Genomic DNA, 18,796 nt, shown 5'->3' with positions numbered 1-18,796 from the left:
GGGAAGGTCCTTTCGTGTATTGATAATTGGTTAAAAGACAGGAAACAAAGGGTAGGAATTAGTGGTAAGTTTTCGGAGCGGAGAGAGGTAACTAGTGAGGTCCCCCTAGGGTCTGTGTCCTGGGACCAATCCTATTTAACTTATTTATCAAGGATCTAGAGAAAGGAGTAAACAGCGAGGTGGCAAAATTTGCAGATGATATCAAACTGCTCAAGATAGTTAAGACCAAAGCAGACTGTGAGGAGCTTCAAAAACATCTCACCAAACTAAGTGATTGGGCAACAAAATGGCAAATGAAATTTAATGTTGATAAATGTAAAGTAATGCATGTTGGAAAAAATAATCCCAACTCTATATACACAATATGATGGGGATTAAATTGGTTATAACTACTCAAGAGAAAGATTTTGGAGTCATTGTGGAGAGTTCTCTGAAAACATCCACTCAGGTGCAGCGGCAGTCAAAAAAGTAAACAGAATGTTAGGAGTCATTAAAAAAGCGATAGAGAAAAAGCAGAAAATATCTTCTTGCCTCTGTATAAAACCATGCTACGCCCACATCTTGAATACTGTGTACAGATGTGGTCTCATCTCAAAAAAAGATATATTGGCATTGAAAAAGGTTCAGAAAAGGGCAACACAAATTATTAGGAGTTTGGAATGGGTCCCATATGAAGAGAGATTAAGAAGACTTGGACTTTTCAGCACTGAAAAGAAGAGACCAAGGGGGGGGGGGGTTATAGAAGTGTATACAATCATGACTGGTATGGAAAAAGTGAATAAGGAAAAGTTATTTACTTATTCCCACAATATAAGAACTAGGGGTCACCAAATGAAATTAGGTGGCAGCAGGTTTAAAACAAACAAAAGGAAGTTTTTCTTCACTCAGTGCACAGTCAACCTCTGGAACTCCTTGCCAAAGGATATGGTGAAGGCTAGTACTTTAACAGGATTCAAAAAAGAGCTATATAGATTCATGGAGGTTAGGTCCATCAATGGCTATTTGCCAGGATGGGTAGGAATGGTGTCCTACCCATCTTTCTCTGGAGATGGGTGACATGGAAGGGAACACATGAAGATTCCCTGTTGTGATCCCTCCCTCTGGGGCAAATGGTATTGGCCACTGTCAGCAGACAGGATACTGGGCTAGACCGACCATTGGTCTGGCCCAGTACGGCCGCTCTGATGTTCTTAAGACCTACTGAACTCACTAGCACTTCTGTTTTTTTGAGAAAAATATAGAATGGGGTTCTCTTGGAGAAGGAAGTAAAATAGGGAACAGACTTATGGCATCACCATTATAGTCTATCCAGAATAAGAGGAATGTATTATGGGACAAAATAAAAAAGGCACTCATGGCAACTCACAACTAAGGATGTTACATTTCCGATTAATCAACTAATCAAATAGTTGATGGAATTTCCATTGACTACTCAATTAGTTGATAAGGGGGGCTCTGTACCTCTCCCTTTGAAGTGTACCAGAGCTGTGGGCAGCTCTTGTACATTTCAAAGAGGTGCAGCAGTAAGGATGCCTCTGCTACCCCTTCCCTCCCAGAGATGGTGCTGGGAAGAACCAGCTTTTAAGCTGGCTTCCACCCCCCCACTCCCGCTGCCTCTCTCTGAGAGAAGCAGCAGGGGTGGGGCGAGAGTGACTAGTCCAGTCAACTCATCACTTACATCCCTCCTCACAACTCCAGATGTCTCTTACTGCAGCTTTCTGTATTGTATACAATACTTGGGGGATAGATTCTAAACCTAGTTATCTAATTAAACAAGCCATAAGGATTAGCTAAAACTTTTTTTTTTCTAGCAATATCCAAACAGCTTGGGAATTTGTCAAAATCACAGTTATACTAAAAGGCGTAGAGAGGGTCTTGAATGATGCATTGCAAAGTGAATTATTTATGTTATTAAGCAGTTGATCCACTCATCCATATCCACATCATTTTCTCCCAAGGAACTCATTTCTTCAAAATATTCCCAGATCTGGGTGTGAGAGAGACCCTAAGCTATGATAGTTTTTCCTGTGGTAAAAGTGTAGGGGAATATAGAAAGCTGTATGCACTGAATAGTGTCTTCCCTTTTCCTTTCCAGCCACTCCACTGTTCCTTTCTCTGCTGCCTCCGTCCTTTCCTAGATACTGCGTCTCTGCCTTTAGACAATGACTTAACTAACTCTGCTGAGCTTAGGCCAGGTTCACCACTATGTAAGCACAGAACAAAACCAATCCTATCCAGCCTATGTCTGTCTTTGCACATGTTACTTTTTAGTCTGCTGAGAAACAGAAATTGGAAGCCCAGAACTTTCAAGAAGCAAGAGCTGGTTGTTAGGCTGTAGCAGATACTGTACAGAAACTAATTCATCTTTATGAGACTGTCCGTGTAGGTGTAGCATGTTTATGATGAGATTTAATTATAACTTATTTTTAAATGAAAAAATGTATTATATTGATTGGTTAAAAAAATAAAAAATAAAAAAATCCAAATTAATTTTTTTAGATCATCGATTTGTAACCACCCTGTAAAAAATCCTACTGTGGAGATTTTATAGCATTAGAACAGGACTGTTGAGACAAAGTATTCATTATGCTGCCATTAACCAGAGTTCCTCGCTATAATACAGGCCAAGATACTGTAGGAAGATATCTGCTTAATACTCCAGCATCAAGATGACATTGACATTGCTGACAGATTATACCTGTATTTTCCATACTGTTGTGCAGCTGTTTATATTTGTAGAGCACCATTTAAAAATGAGTTAAATTATCCTCTGAACACTTCAGTGATGTATGTAAGAACAGCCATTTCCTCTATACAGTAGATGGGGACAGGAGACACAGACGAAGGCTACACACTGAGGCAGATGAGCACGTGAGAAGATCCAATTCCTAAATCTAGTGCACAAAGCCACATTGCTCAAGTGGCATTTCAACATGGCCCTGAGCATGAACCTGACAAACAGCTGAAAGTGGAAGAGAACAGCCTTGTGTACAAGTGCCAGGGCTCAGTGCATTTCCCATTGTCTTGGTTTCAGTGGAAAAAAGCTCGTTTGGTTAAGCAGTGAGAGTTCGATTTCCAATACTAATGCATTCATACCCTCTTCTATCTCTAGCCCCTCACACTTCTCCCTTTTCTTTGGCTCCCACTATTTAAAGTGGTACTCTGCAATTATTCTGATCATTAGATTGCACATTAATACAGGTTTCACCTCCCACAACTGGGATTCTCTGGTCCAGCAACATCAGTCATCTGGTAGGAACACAAACGTTCCAGAGCCACACAGCTCCAGAGCCAGGAGCCTACTGGGAGAAGGGTCAGCGGCAGTGGAGCAGGAGATAGCGTCCGTCAGTCTGGCTGGGCCAGAACATCTAGCAGCCTGGCTGTGGCCGGCATCTGGGACCAGCAGCAGTGGGAGCCAGTGTCCGGGCAGCCCAGGAGGAATTGGGATGGCAGGTAAGGGGGCTGGCATCCAGCAGCCAGAGCTAGTGGCAGGAAGGGCCAGCAAGCTGGGGGCAGGGGTCTGTGGCAGAGGACCTCTCCTAGTCCAGCAAATTCCCTTGTTTGGTACTTGTCAAATCCAACCTGTAGTATTTTCCATTGTAAAAGATACCTGCAGGGGTACATCTGTATTGCTAGAAAACAAACACCTTGTCAAAGAATTTTTCACAATAACTGCAATATTTAAGGAACTTTGAACCTTTTCTCTCTAGCTTACTTTGATTCACTCTTGTTCTGCATGAACATATTATTCCTAGCTTCCATGGCCAGAAGGGACCATTGTGACTTCCTGCAGAACACAGGCTACACACTTTCCCAAAAATAATTTAGACCCAATCTTTTTAGGAAAAACATCCAGTCTTCAATGCCGTTCCATGGAAACTGTTGTCAATAGCATGCATATTGATGACATGAATTTCTAGTTAACTAAGACTACCGAATTGTACCCTAACGATGTAAATTAACGCCACTAGAACCACAACTTACCAAGTTTTTAAACCAAGGAGACAATACAAGATTCTGATAGAAGTGATCACAAGTGATCAGAAATGGAAGAGATCACTCACTACAGAACAGCATCTCCAGCCAGCTCACAAGACACATCAGCAAAGGGGATGAAAAACAAAAGATCAGTCTTAATGTGAATGCAATCACTCTAACCCTTAAAGCAAAAATCTACATGAGCCTTACATCAACAAAATAAACAGAGAGGCAGCTATTAACACGTATGCAACAGAAAACAAAGACCAATTCAAAGCAGCACACTCCTTTTACAGGTCACTTCCTGTACAAACAAATTTCAGCAACTCTAAAAAGTAATGTAATAAAGGCACAGAATTCTGTTTTGCTTCACTAGCCAAACTGAAAGATCCATTCATCTGAACATAGTGTTACTCTATAGTCACTGAGCTGTGGAATCATCCTAAGAGCCTACAGCAAGAGATGACTGTCTACAAGGAATGTCACATCCTGCCATGCTTGCACCAAGAAACCAGATGATAAGATTAAAGGAAACTTTGCTGAGTTAACAGACCCATTTTATATTGCTTACCCATGATTCCTTACAGCACACTGACTGTCAGCTTTCCTTTTTGATTAAGAGCTGTTTTTCCCAAACTCTCAAGTGACACCTCAGTAAGTGATTAACGTGCATTCTCAGGGCTCTACTTACTGAAGCATCACTAGACCTAACCAAGTGAGTTATAAGATCAAGAACACATATTCCTGCGCATCCAGAAATATAATCTATGCTATCATGTGCCGAAAGTGTCCGTCTGCTATGTACATTGGACAAACATCTCAGACACTTCGCCAAAGGATCAATGCCCACAAAACAGATATCAGACAGGATCACAAAGAAAAAACAGGTTCTTGCCATTTCAATCAGAAAGGACATTGTCTCAACAACTTGATTACCTGCATCCTGCTTCAAAGGCCTTTTAAGACCACACTTGAAAGAGAATCCCCTGAACTGATATTCATGCTTAAATTCGACACTTTACACCTAAGTTTGAATAAAGATGCTAATTATCTTACCCATTACAAAGATAGCTTCCCCAATTATCACCTCTAATATCATTAGCTAACAGACATTTACCACCACCCCCCACCCATTCCCCTTCTGTTCTGAAATTTGATTTGTCCTTTTCATATGTGTTCATTTTTTTAATTGTATCCTTTGCTATATATGGTTGTGACAATTTTCTTCCACTATTAGATCTGAGGAAGTGGGTCTGGCCCACGAAAGCTCATCACCTATTACACCATCTTGTTAGTCTTTAAAGTGCTACATAGTCCTGGTTTTTGTTAGAGAGTTTGGGGCTACCCAAACATTTTCAAGAAAAAGGGCACCAGGGAAGAATAGGGAAAGAAGAGTTTTACAGTACAGGTTAAACCTCTCGGCTATGTCTACACTGGTGGCTTCTTGCACAAGAACTCTTTTGCAGAAGAGTTCTTGTGCAAAAAATCTTCAACAAGAGGGCATCCACCCTGCCATGTGCTTTTGCATAAGAGCATCCAAGGCAGTGTGGACGCTCTCTTGCACAAGAAAGCTCTGATGGCCATTTTAACCATAGGGGCTTCTTGCGCAAGAAATTCATGTAGCCTGTCTACACCGCCCTCTTGTGAAAGAGCTCTTGCGCAGGAGGGCTTATTTCTCGTGGGGGGAGGAATAACTCTTCCAGAAGAAGCCCTGTTTGACAACGCTATACTGTAAATTTACTTGGGCAAGATCACGCGTGCAGTGTAGACAGCAGGCAAGTTTTTGCGCAAGAACTGCTGTTCTTGCACAAGAAGCTGCCAGTGTAGACATAGCCCTCTAGTTTGGCACTCCAGTCTGGCAACATCCACCATCCCATCAAGTTTGTTTGCAGCCTCCAGTTCTGGCTCTCAGGGCTCTGTGCTGTTATTTAGCTCTAATTTACCCCTAGATGTCTTCTAAGAGCCCAGAAAGCAGTGGCAGTGCTGGTAATGCTGCTGGACAATATTGACCTCCTGTGGTCTGGCAGATTCTCTGGTCCAGCACTGGTCAGGTCTAGATAGGCTCAACCTGTATTTTTAGAAATTTAAAAATTCAAGTATTATTTGCATTTAAAAGGCACATATTCTGTGCCAACATTAAAAATGGAGAGACCACATTTCTAGTCTTCCAATCTTCTTTGCTTTAAAGAAGAAGAGCAACACATCTGGAAGAAGAGTTATGACAGACAATCACCTTTTCTTCTTTGGGTGCTTACTCATGACAGTTCCATGCTTGATGACTGCTTCAAGGATACTGCTTGTGAGTCTGGCATCATCCTGGTCCTGCTGGGTGACAGTGTCATGGGCCAGAAAGGTGCGGAGCGAGAACCACGCAGCAGTCCTGCAGACATCTTGAACTGGGAGTTGCGCGAGGAAGGCCAGAGGAAACTTGCACTTTGGTGAAATGAGTGGTAACTTAAGGATATAAAAATATAGAAAAACACTAGCCATGTAACCGATCAAAACTGAATCGGTTACGCGGTAAACCGATGTAAGGGATGTAGCACTAGGGAGTCAAAGTTCGCTGCCTGTCACCACAGGCTCTGCACAACTCCTGGCCCTGTGGGCCAGCCCCACCGCCATGGGCTCTGGAGTCCTTCAACCAAATTCAGCCTGGGGTCAGCCTGTGGTGAGAAAAAACACACTGCCCTTGAAAGGTAATAGAGGTGTAGCTGTGTTAGTCTGGTGTAGCTGGAACAAAAGACAGGACTATGTAGCACTTTAAAGACTAACAAGATGGTTTATTAGGTGATGAGCTTTCGTGGACCAGACCCAGTTCCTCAGATCAAATTGTGGAAGAAAATTGGCCTGGCCATATATATACACCAAAAGGGATACAATCAAAAAAAGTGAACGCATATAAAAAGGACAAATCAAATTTCAGAACGGGGGGGGGGGGGGGGGGGAGAGGTTAATGTCTGTGAGCTAATGATATTAGAGGTGATAATTGGGGAAGCTATCTTTGTAATGGGTAATTAGCGTCTTTGTTGAGACCCAGGCGCAAAGTGTCAAGTTTAAGCATTAATGACAGACTTGAAAGAGAAACCTCTGAACTGTGAGAAAAAATCTGGTGCCTAGGAACTGCGCCGGTAATGCCCTGAGAACTGCCTGGGTCACACTCTGATCCCAAGGACTGTTCCCGGGGAGACCATGATGTGCTGTGGAGACCAGCTGTCAGTGGCCTTGCTAAGGGGAGCGTCTCATGGAGGCAGCGACGGATGCCTCGGTGCCAAGGACAGAGTGTGCGGAACCAGGAATGGGGCCGCTCAGCTGCAAAACGGAGCTGGCGATCGGGGTGTCACAGCAGTGACCAAGCACAGCCGACTGGGCACCAGCGTGCCTTCACTGCGGGTTTCCCGGAGCACTGAAATCTTGCAAGGTCTCAGGCTGGGGGTAGCACAGGAAGAGTTGTCAAGCCAGTCACAGCTTGTAAGGGCTTCCAGCGTTGAAGGCAGCAACAAGTGAACAGAGTCCCTGCTGTTCACCAGAGTTGGTGGCAAGTCTCACTGGGCTGGGTGCAGTCCCCACCTCAGATACCAAATTGGGGAAGACCATTAGCCCAGCACGGGTCTCATCTCACCTACAAGCTCCGACTGCAGAGGGGAGCCATTCCTGGCTGACCCTGACGTCTTGTGCCTCTTCTTAGGCACGGATGAGGGAGCTGGTGCCAGTATGGGCCCAGTACCAGCAGCTCCAATGCCAGGTGCAGGGCAGCTTCCATGAGAAGGGCTGTAAGCCAAACATCTGTCCCCCTGAGAGCGCACGGTCTCAAATCTGATCGATTTGGTATCTCTCCTTAACGGGCACGTCACCCAAACATTTCCAACATTGTGTGCTGGTCACTCCCCTGCACTGGTTTAGGACAAGCAGCCCATGGCTAAACCCCTCGTATTCCATCCCTAGAATAAAGTCCCTGAACAGAAAACAAAGAGTATTCCAGCCACTGTCAGAGTGCAGGGCTGGCAATGCCCAGTATACACCTGAAACTCCTTATTCTGGGTGTCTCTGATCCCGGAACACCCCTGGTTTGGACGCTGGCAGAGGGAGGAGAAAATGGTTCTGTGCATTGCCACTCCACCCCATCCCCCAGCTGGGGTAATGGCAGTGCAGCGAAGCACTTCTCTAGAGACTTTTTCTCCTGCCACTCCTATAGCAGCAAGGGGCACAGAGCCAAGTGTGCCCCTGGAAGTGGGGTGCCAGGTAAGCACCCTAGCCCATCTTCCTCACACCCCTTCCCTCCCAGACCTTGCCCCAGCACCCTCTATGGCCCACGAAAATTCCTTAATCCAGCATATTCTACATCCCAGAGTTGCCAGATTAAAGAGGTTCAAGAGTACCAGCACACGAGAAAGCCAGCCCTACATATACTGCTAATGAGAAAATCTCTGATCACCATCCACATAAGCATGCATACTGAGCAAGCTCTCAAAGAAGAAAACCAAAATACAGTAGAACCTCAGCGTTACAAACACCGATGTTGCAAACACAGCAGTCAATCACACACTTTATCTGGAACCAATAGTATGCAGTCAGCAGCAGAAGAGTCAAGTGAAAAAAAAGCAGTTATACTACAGTACTGTGTTAAACGTAAACATCAGAAAAGGGAAGACAAATTGAAAAGGTAAGGAAATGGTTTAATTGAAGGATGGTTAAAAGCAGCACTTTTCTCTGCATAGTAAATTTTTAACCCTATTAAGTCAATGTTCAGTTGTAAACTTTTGAACAAGCCACCATAATGTTAAAAAAAAAAACTTAAACAATGGTCCTGTAGCACCTTAGAGACTAACCAAAAATATATATAGATAGTATCATGAGCTTTCATGGGCTCTGCCCACTAGGGATGTAAGTGACTAGTTGACTACCTGATAAAACAAATGTTTACTGGGTAGTGGGGTAAAAACACGACTAGTCGCTTCCCCTGCCCCTTGCTGCCACTATCAGAGAGGGGCAGCAAGAGGGAAAGCAGCAGCTGGTGCTGGGGGGAGCTGGCTTAAAAGCTGACTCCCCTACCCCACAACACCATCTCTGTAGGGGGCCAGGGAAGGCAGAGGGCAGTGGGGAAATGGTGCGAGCGGGGATTGAAACCGTCCCCCCCCCCCCGCGATCCCAACTGCTGCTTCTCTCCTTTTGAAACATACAAGAGCAGCCTGTGTATATTTTTTGGTTAGTCTCTAAGGTGCTACAGGACTATTATTATTTACGGTTTTTTTAGTTACAGACTAACATGGCTCCATCTCAGACTTTTACACCACAATCTTGGCTCAGAGTTACAAATATTTCAGTTACAAACAGCCTCCATTCCCAAAGTGTTCATAATTCTCAGGTTTTACAGTATCAAGGAATCAATGATGTGCCTGGCACAGTAACTTTAACCAAGTTAAAGTTTTAAAAGTATCATTATTTTTACAAGTAACTTGATTTCTGCCAACATATGCAGCAAGTCCGTTGGCATTTTCCATTCCCTGTAGTAGCAGCTCAACAGAGACATCTTCAACATGGATAACTTGGACCCCAATCCCAAGAAGAGGTGGCAAAATGGTAGTTTCTCTCCTGAGTGACTTTCAATGCAATCTGACAAAGTGAACAAATACAGATTAAAAAAAAAAAACCTAAGAAAATCATATTTAAATCAAACTTTTCTTTTGATTTAAATCTGGGTTTCTTTTATAAAATAAACCCATTTCAGATTGCCATAATTTTAAATGTAATCTATGCTAAAGCCTAAATTTAATTCTAACCTACTAAAAGAATTTAAATTAAATATAAAAATACTAGTATTTGCTGTTCATTTCTAAAGAAAGTCAGACTACTAGACTGGTAGAAGTCTTTGGCTAAGCACCTGAAACCAGCACCTGCCAAAAAGCTAAGCCAGCTTTCGATAGCAGTAGCCTCTTCTGCAGAAGCAAAGAGAATATTTGCTTCATTTCTGTTTATTCAGCTAGTTCAGTTCAATGACTAATTCATTCAAAAACCAACTTGGAGTTGAAAAAGCAGGAAATAAGAACATAACATAACAGCCATACTGGGTCAGACCAAAAGTCCATCCAGCCAATATCCTGTCTGCCGACAATGAACAATACCAAGTACTCCAGAGGGAATGAACTGAACAGGCAATGATCAATCCATCTCTCTCCTGCCATTCATCTCCACAAACAGAGGCTAGGGACACCATTCCTTACTCATCCTGGCTAATAGCCATTAATGGACTTAACCTCCATGAATTTATCTAGTTCTCTTTTAAATCCTGTTATAGTCCTACCCTTCACAACCTCCTCAGGCAAGGAGTTCCACAGGTTGACTGTGCGCTGCGTGAAGAACTTCCTTTTATTTGTTTTAAACCTGCTGCCCATTCATTTCACTTGGTGGCCCCTAGTTCTTATATTATGGGAACAAGTAAATAACTTTTCTGAATAAACTATAGGAGGGTAAATTCTGTTAGCTCTAAAATCTTGAAAGACATGGTTACCAGAAATAATTAGTTCCATTAATTATCTACAGATATTTCCCTTGATGAAAACGGTAGTTTTGCATTTAAAGTATATTTTAATTGCATATTTTCTTATCTATCTTGCACTGTACAGTAGCTTTATTTAACAAAAATGCTAATTGTATATATTAAATGACATTTTCCATCCAGTTTCACAAATTACAAAAAAGAAATTAATCTAGTAAATAAAAAAAAATTATTCACCATTTTCTAACACAAAAACATAAACCATTAAGATGAATCATAGTAACTTAAGCTATTTAATTGCTTAAATGAATGTATATAGATTAGAATAAGCTCCCGATCAGCAAAAAGAACCATCAAATGCAGTGTAAAGATACTACATTGCAAATAGTAGGTTTTAATAGTTACCAAGAAAAGTCAACTTAAAACCTCTAAAAAGTACAAATGCAAAACATGGCTAAAATCAATTATTTAAATCAAGCTTTCCTACTTGCTGATTTATAATCAACTCATCCTGCAAAATCTGGGGACCTAACTGCCCTCTGTATTTCTGACATTCTCTCCCATAGATAATGTGGCCTTTAGGGAAGTTAAAATTAGATGAATCAGCTAACTGAATAGTCGATGGAATTTCCATTGACTATTTGATTACTCGATAAGGTCACTTCCATTTTGAAATGTAGCAACAGCTGGGCGGGCTGTTGCTACATTTCCAAGGCGGAAGTGCCGCACAGCATTCTGCCTTTGAAATGTAGGGGCTCTTGTGCATTTCAAAGATTGAAACGCTGCATGGAGCCTGGGGCCAAAGAGGAGCTCCACTGGCCCCCAGGCTCCATGTGGCACTTCCACTTTGAAATGTACAAGAGCCTCAGCAGGGACTCTTGTACATTTCAAAGATGGAATGCCACCGCTGTGCCCCTGCCCCTTCCACGGAGCTGGAGCTGAGGGGAACCAGCTTTTAAGCCAGCTCCTCCCAGCGCCCCATCCTCTTTTCCCCCCTTGCTGCCACTTCCTGATAGAGGCAGGGGAGAGGGGGAGGGACTAGTCGACTAGTGTGTTGACTATCATAGAACACTAGAACTTGAAAGGACCTTGAGAGGTCATTGATCCAGTCCCCTGCCTCATGGCAGGACCAAGCACCATCTAGCTCATCCCTGACAGGTGACTGTCTGACCTGCACTTAAATCTCTCCAGGGATGGAGATTCCACAGCCTCCCCAGGCAACTTATTCCAGTGTTTAACCACCCTGACAGGCAGGAAGTTTTTCCTGATGTCCAACCTAAACCTCCCTGGCTGCAATTGCTTTTGCTTATCAGTTAGTCAACTAGTCGATTAGTTGCTTACATCCCTAGTAGGCAAATGGTTATCGGAAAGTCAACAGGATAGTCGACTAGTCGCTCCCCTCCCCCCCATTGCCTCTATTAGAAAGAGGCAGTAAAGAGGGGCAATAGGGGGGTACTTAAAAGCAGCAGCACTGCATAGAGCCCAGGGTCAGCTGGGGACTCCCCAGCTGATCCCAGGCTCCACCCAGCATTTCAAAGCAGCAGTGCTGCACTGAGCCCGGGTCAGCTGGGGAATCCTCACCTGATCCCGGGCTCCAAGCTGGTTTGGGCTCCGTGCAGCATTTCAAGGTGGCAACACCACTTAGAGCCTGGGATCAGCTGAGGACTCCCCAGGTGACCCGGGCTCAGTGCAGCGCTGCCACTTTGAAACGCTGAGTGGAGCCCGGGGTCAGCTGGGGACTCCCCAGGTGATCCTAAGCTCAATGCCAGGTTCAAACTTTGAAATGCACGAGAGCCCCCGCTGCGGCTCTTGTACATTTCAAAGGAGGAATGCAAAAGTGCCTCTCAACTAGCAAGTAGTCGATGGACATGCCATCGACTACTCGACTAGTAAATTAATCATTACTTAACATCCCCAATCCCTTGTGGGCTTGACCAATTCTCCCCTCTTTGTAACATTTCACATAGATTTATTAAAAAGAGAACAAAAATACATTGCCATCCCAGGTGCTGGGCCTCCTCTACAAAACATGAACCCATAGTATGTATGTACAGTTTGAGGTGGGCATTTTGGCCTTTTTCCTGTAGATCTGATTGAAGTCTTTGGGGAAAATAGAGTAGTTAGTATCCCATTATCCAAAACTAACATTCAGTAATATGGAAAACCTGGACACATTTAACAAACAGCTCTAAAGCTTAATGGTTTACTTACATTTTACAGCTAATCTTCTATCCTCTTAACTCAACAAATTGATTCAGCTTGAACTGTGACTGTCCACAGCCTAAACCCTAAACACCCAGTGGTTCTATAAAAGTAAGCCTGGGCGCACAGATTTAGAAGTGATTGACCTTTTCCTCCATTAAGAGGAATAATATCCTTTAGAAGAATGCAAGACTAGAACAAAACAGCTACTGCAACTATTGTTTAAAATAAGGCAAGAAAAAGGCAACCCAGCCACACACAGCCCCCTCAGTGACAGGCTATGTAAATCCTGCCAGATGCTAGACTTGATCTCCATTATAGGAGATGTTGCTGCGCTAATTACTTACAGTTGATAAGTTAGTTTTGATTTTACACCAACATAGGCACTGATTGCTAACACATCTTTTTCTGGTTCTCTCTGAGGCTATCACAGCAAAGTTGGCAACAGTTTTATAAACTGAGATCGCAGCATCTGCATACGTACTAAATGGAACAGAATCCAAACCACAGGCCATCTGAAAATTTCCATTACCACAAAACATACCATTGTGGTAACTACCACCTCTTTCAAACATTGCTTTTAAAGTTTCACATATAAAGCATCAATGAAAATTTGTTTTAAAACAGTTTCAGAGCTCTTCTCCAAACACTGGCACTCAAACTGAGGTCTGTGACCCACTTCCAGGTGGTCTGCAGAGCTATTTAACGGAAGATAAAACACCCTCCCGTATTCAGGAAGTAACTTTTCCTCCTAGATCTAGACAGGAATTTGAGACGTTCTGAAGGCTTTTTTAGACAAACACAAACCTCTGCATTCCAAATAGCTGTTTCATAAATTCTTTTTGGTTTTCTGAGTATGTAAATTCAAACATGACTGACTTACAGACAGCCCCAAAGAGAAGGGGAAACAATAAAAAATTAACAGAAAAATGGGAAGTGAGGAACTCAAGTAACTTGGGGGTTAAGTCTTACTCCATGTGCAGACTCTACACTAAGGGACAAAAATAGAGTATACAGTTAGAACGGGCATGGGGCGGGGAGAATATTGCCATGTAACAGCACCCATCTCCAATTAAGCTTATTTTGAGCCTTTCCCCTTCAGGTCACACTTATGTTCTCCCAGGTAGTCACGCACTGTAGTGTAGGGAAGGGACCGAATCAGGTTAAGAAAGGTACTATCCAAAAGAAGTTACCCACAAAACCAGACAACTTTGAAACCCAATGCCCTGGAAGAGGGGGCGATAGTTACATTACGTAAGGGCTGCTAAAGCAGAGTGGACTCCCACCTTACCTGGAAACGCATGCGGGTTCGGCGATCCTCTTTTAAGGCACTTGGAACAGAGGACGTGCACAGTATAGTACAGACCTGGCCACTCGTGCAGCAGTACATTCAGTTCTTCCACTAAGGGGGTTATAGCTTGCCAGGCTGTCCATATATTTGGTAGAGATGCGTGACTAGCAATAGATAGAGTATCTGGTTGGAGAGTGCCCCTAGCAGGCCTGTAACTCACCACGACAGGCACCTTCCCCCTGTAGGCATAAATCTGGTATTTGCCATCGGACCGCTGAACCACGTGGCTGTTAATCTGGACACTGTAGCGGGCGAATAACCCGGGGGGGAAGATGAAGGGGAAGATGTATTCAATCTGCAGCTGTTCAATGACAAGGGACTGTCCACTCAGGTTGGTCCCATTAATCCAGGCTTCTGCGTGGGGCACCTCGTTCTTCACATAGCAAGGGAACTTGTACCAGGCAGCAGCCCCATTCAGGGGTTTGCATTTGGGCTTATTGATACAGTAGCAGAGCCCCATTTTCTCCAGCAGCTCCAGGATAAGCAGCAGGTCCTCCCTGCTCTGGATATGGGGCTTGAGAAGCAAGCGGATAACATGGGCAGGAAGGAGCCCATACAGCAGGAACCCTTCCACATAGTGGTGGAGCTGGGTGGCTTTCAGCTCGTCTGTCTGGGTGTCACGGAGCAGCTTCCGGAGCAGCACCGTGGCATCCCGCTGGCAGAAGACGTTGAGAATGTCAATGAGCCTGGGCAGATTGTGGAATACGTATTCCCGCAGAGTCAGATGCTCCTCAAAGTACAGCAGCTTTCCACTTTCATGCAGATAGGACAGGGCACTCTGGAGTCGGTCCTCAGTCAGACCCGCCTGCAAGCCCAGACGCGCTGAATCCCACCAGCTGAGCCACAGTTGTTGAGCCTGTGGCTGGAAGTGCAGCTCTTCCAGCACCTGCCAGGATTTGGGTAGCACCCGGTGCAAGTTTGGGAAGATGTCCCGATGCTCAGCTACTGACAGTAGCTTCTCCCGCAGGCGGCACACGTGGTCGTTGTCCTGGCAGCTGATGGGCAGCACCGGTGAAAGGATCTGCAGGCGGTGGTTTAGCAGATACTGGAACTGGGCCTTCTTGCGCCGCAGGTTCTTGTCTGAAACCCCATGAAAGGCAGTGTGGGGGCTGGAGCAACGCAGGTCAAAGTCCTGCCCTAGGGCTTCGTCCACCTGCTGGGCCAAGTGCTGGAGTCCCTCAGCATCCCGCTTCTCCTGCAGGGCAATTTGGTGGTGGATGTCCAGGCACTTCTCCTCCAGCTCCCGCTCAGCACACAGGTCAGCATGGGTGCCCACCATGCACACTACAGCATGGGGCACTTTGGCACCTAGCCAGTGCAGGAAGTAGCCCACTGAGGAGTAGAAGCGATGGGGGGTGTAGGCACTCAGATTCACCACCAGCACATACAGGGCTCCAGGAGAGAGGAAGAAGGACTGGATCACATCATAGCTCGGGTCCCCAGCCAGCTCGTATACAATGAAGGTCAGACCCCTCTCTGCATCTGCTGTCCAGTCTGTCACCTCAATGCCCTGGCTGGTGCCTGGCAGCCCTGCTACCAGTGGCCTGAGGGGGGCGTGACAATCCAGCAGCATGGGGAAGTGTCCTGTCTGGGCTTCCCCATTAACTGGTGGGGATGGAGATGGGCAGACATCCTGGTGCTCAGTAGAACAATCCTCTAGCGTGGTTTTTCCAGCAACTCTGAGGGACGGGGACAGCAGCGGGTCCTGCTGCTCGACAGAGGCAGGTCCTAGCGAGGAGTCTTTTGGAGACAGAGCATCTCGGGGCTCAGTAATGAGGCAATGGCCTTGCTGTATTTTTCCAACCCTTTCAGGAGCCAGGCCCAGGTTGATGTCTCGCTGCTGCATGGAGTATCCTCTGGGCTGGGTTCTCCCAGCATCTTTGCCGGCTGCAGCCAATTGAGAGTCTCTCTGCCTCTCCTCCTGCATCAGGCACTTTCTCAGCAGGGTCTTCCCAGCATCCTTCAGGCCCATGAGGACCAGCTTGAGCCGGGGCTTAAGTGCAGGCTGGGAGTGTGCTAGCTCCTGCTGGTAAGCGGCAATGTAGGGGATGCCCTTCATGCAAACCTCATAGGGCGGCTGGATGAGCGGGTTGTCCTTGATCTTCCAGAGGCTGACCCGGGAGAGCTGCCCAAAGCCCTCGGGCAGGATGGCGATCTGGTTGCCCTGCAGCACGAGCTCCTCCAGGCTGTGGAGCTGCACGATGGAGTCAGGCAAGTAGCGGATGCGGTTGTTGTCCAGCCAGAGGGCGCGGAGCTGGCGCAGCTGGCAGAGGTGGGCAGGCAGCAGGGCGAGCTGGTTGCGGCTCAGGTAGAGCTCCTCCACGCTGGGCAGGGCCAGCACGGCCTCCGGGAACTCCCCCAGCAGGTTGGAGGAGAGGTTCAGCATCTTGAGGCGGTGCAGGCGGCCAAAGCCGGGGGGCAGGGCCCGCAGCTGGTTGCCGTCCAGCATGAGGCTCTCCAAGGCCGGCAGCTGGCACAGCCCCTCGGGGAGCGCGCCCAGCCCCGTGCCACTCAGCCACAGGATCTTCAGGCGGCGCAGGGCGGCGATGCCCTCGGGCAGCGCCCGCAGCTGCCGGTTGCCCGAACAGTCCAGCTCCTCCAGCGCGCCCAGCTCCAGCAGCGGCGCCGGGAAGGCGGGCAGCTGGTTGTGGTCCACGTCGAGCGAGCGCAGGCGCTGCAGGCGGCCCAGGGCCTCGGGAAGGCGGCGCAGACGGTTGAAGCTCAGGTCCAGCTCCTCCAGCTGCGGCAGCGCGCCCAGCCGCCCGGGCAGCGCCGCGCCGTCCGCGCCCAGCTGGTTGTGGCTCAGGCTCAGCTTGCGCAGCTCCCGCAGCGGCGCCAGCGCCTCGCCGTCCCCGAGCCCGCCCAGCCGGTTGTGGCTCAGGTCGAGCTCGGCCAGGCGGCCCAGGTGGCGCAGCGCGGCGGGCAGGCGGGCCAGGCGGTTCCTGCGCAGGCTGAGGACGCGCAGCCCGCCCAGCGCGGCGCCCAGCCCCTCGGGCAGCTCCTCCAGGCCGCAGCCGCTCAGGCTCAGCGCCGCCGGCTCGCCCGGCCCGGGGCGCGGCCCCTCCGGCTCCGGCTCCGGCTCCGCGCGGGGGCCCAGGCTGAGCTGCCGCAGGCTGCACCGCAGCTCCCGAGCGCGCAGGGCGGCGTCTCGCCAGCGCCGCGCCGCCGCGGGGGGCTCGGGCTCGGCCATGGCCAGGGTCGGGCCGGGCCGGGCCGCGGGGCGCTCGGCGCAGCCCCCGCTCGCCGCCAGCGCCATGCGCGGCGCCCGGCCGGCTCCGGGAGAGGCAGCGCCGCCCCGCCCCGCCCCGCCGGGGGAGGAGCCGGCCCGGCCCGGCCGCCGCCAGACCGCGCGGGGCAGAGCGAGCCGGCCGCCTCCGGGGGCTGGAGACGAGGCTGCTGCTGCCCGGCTGCGATCGCGCCCCGGGGTTTACAGGCGGGGTCGGGGGCGCTCACACCCCACAAATGTTCCAGCGCCCTGCCCAGGGCGCCCTTTGGCGTACGCCGGGGGAGCGGAGCCCCAGCCCCGTGGCCGGCTAGGAAACAGAGCGCACCCTGGCTGGGTTGACTGAGTGGGGATTGGCCCTGCCTGGGGCAGGGGGCTGGACTTGATGACTCCCGAGGTCTCTGCCAGCTCTATGGTCCTATGGATCCCCGCCCCGCCCCCTTTAACCAGGACAGCCAGAAACCTCTTGCCAATCCCCTACCAGCTGGGCAACGCTAGCGGAGCAGGTCAGGGATAATGCAATAGACTCCAGCAGGGAGGGAGTTCCCGGCGTCCTGCTGCTTCCTAGGCAGCGGCTAGGAGCGTCCTCTTGGCACAGGTATGTGTGATCTCTGTTGAATCCTGGGGAGATTTCGTACAAGGACATTTGGGTGCCTTTTGGATGCTTATGTAGCGACTTTGCAGGACTTCTGTGGCGCCTGGCTGCAGTGTCTAGTTCTGCATAAAATCATTGTTAGTAAAGTTAGGAGCGGTTGCATACGTTGATAGAGCAGTAAATGGTGCTAAGGGCAAATCAGAGGTACAGAGAAATCTGTATCTTATGGTAAGGTGGCTAGCTCTCAGGTCATAAACCAAGAATATAGCACACGGGAGAGAAGACTACATCCTGGGAAACAGTGTCTCAGAATAGGACTTAGGGGTCATGATGGAAAGCAGCTGACCAGGCGCTCCCCATGTGGTGCTGTAACTAAGGCAGCAAACATGATCCTTGGATGAATAAGCAGGAGAATGGTGAAAAGGAACAGGGAGGTGGAATTACCACAATAGATGCCATCTGATTTTTCAACTTTAAAATATATTTGTGACTCCTGTCAATGCCTGTGTTTTGAAAAGAGGGAAGAAAAACAAACAAAACATTTCCACTGGCTGTTTGATCCTTCATGTAAATGGGGCCAAGATTTCAACCCAGCTCTTGCCTGGGTGAACAACAGAGATCTGCCAATCCCGAGTGATTCTGAAAATCCTATCCCTAAAAGCCGAGGAACCCAAAAGTGTATTAGCACTACTAATATTTTTTTAAACTATTTCTTGCAGCCTCTGTTACTGAGTCTTTATATCCCACTCCCCATTATAAGGCTATTTTTAAATAATTTGATGCATTGTTAGAAATATTTAAGAAAGTAAAACTTAGCCTGATGAATTGTATGTCTGTCTAAATAAGTGTATTACCAGCACTGTACAGTAGCATCTAGAGGTCCTGGCTGAGATAAAACCCTCAGTGTACCAGTGCCTAATACATACATGTAGAAAGACCATATCTCCAGTTACT

The 18,796-nt window shown here is 47.5% G+C and overlaps 1 protein-coding gene across 6 annotated transcripts in view; it reads right to left on the bottom strand.

Annotated features, from left to right (window-relative positions):
- Positions 1-17,318, bottom strand: part of MFHAS1 (multifunctional ROCO family signaling regulator 1) — a 46,998-nt gene extending 29,680 nt beyond the window's left edge. For 5 of the 6 annotated variants that reach the window (XM_075929191.1, XM_006112298.4, XM_075929193.1 and 2 more), the window contains exon 1: positions 13,965-17,318. In XM_075929191.1, coding sequence (XP_075785306.1) covers positions 13,965-17,280 — 3,316 coding nt within the window. In that variant the 5' untranslated portion in view covers positions 17,281-17,318. Of the gene's footprint in view, positions 1-9,150; positions 9,589-13,964 lie in introns of those variants that run through there. The other variant, XM_075929190.1, reaches the window with a different exon arrangement.
- Positions 17,319-18,796: the final 1,478 nt, after the last annotated feature.

The sequence above is a fragment of the Pelodiscus sinensis genome, chromosome 5 (genome assembly GCF_049634645.1).
Source record: "Pelodiscus sinensis isolate JC-2024 chromosome 5, ASM4963464v1, whole genome shotgun sequence".
In the NCBI taxonomy this organism is placed as follows: Eukaryota; Metazoa; Chordata; order Testudines; family Trionychidae; genus Pelodiscus; species Pelodiscus sinensis.
The sequence above is the reverse complement of the archived record's forward strand: the minus strand, read 5'-3'. Positions and strand labels throughout refer to the sequence as shown.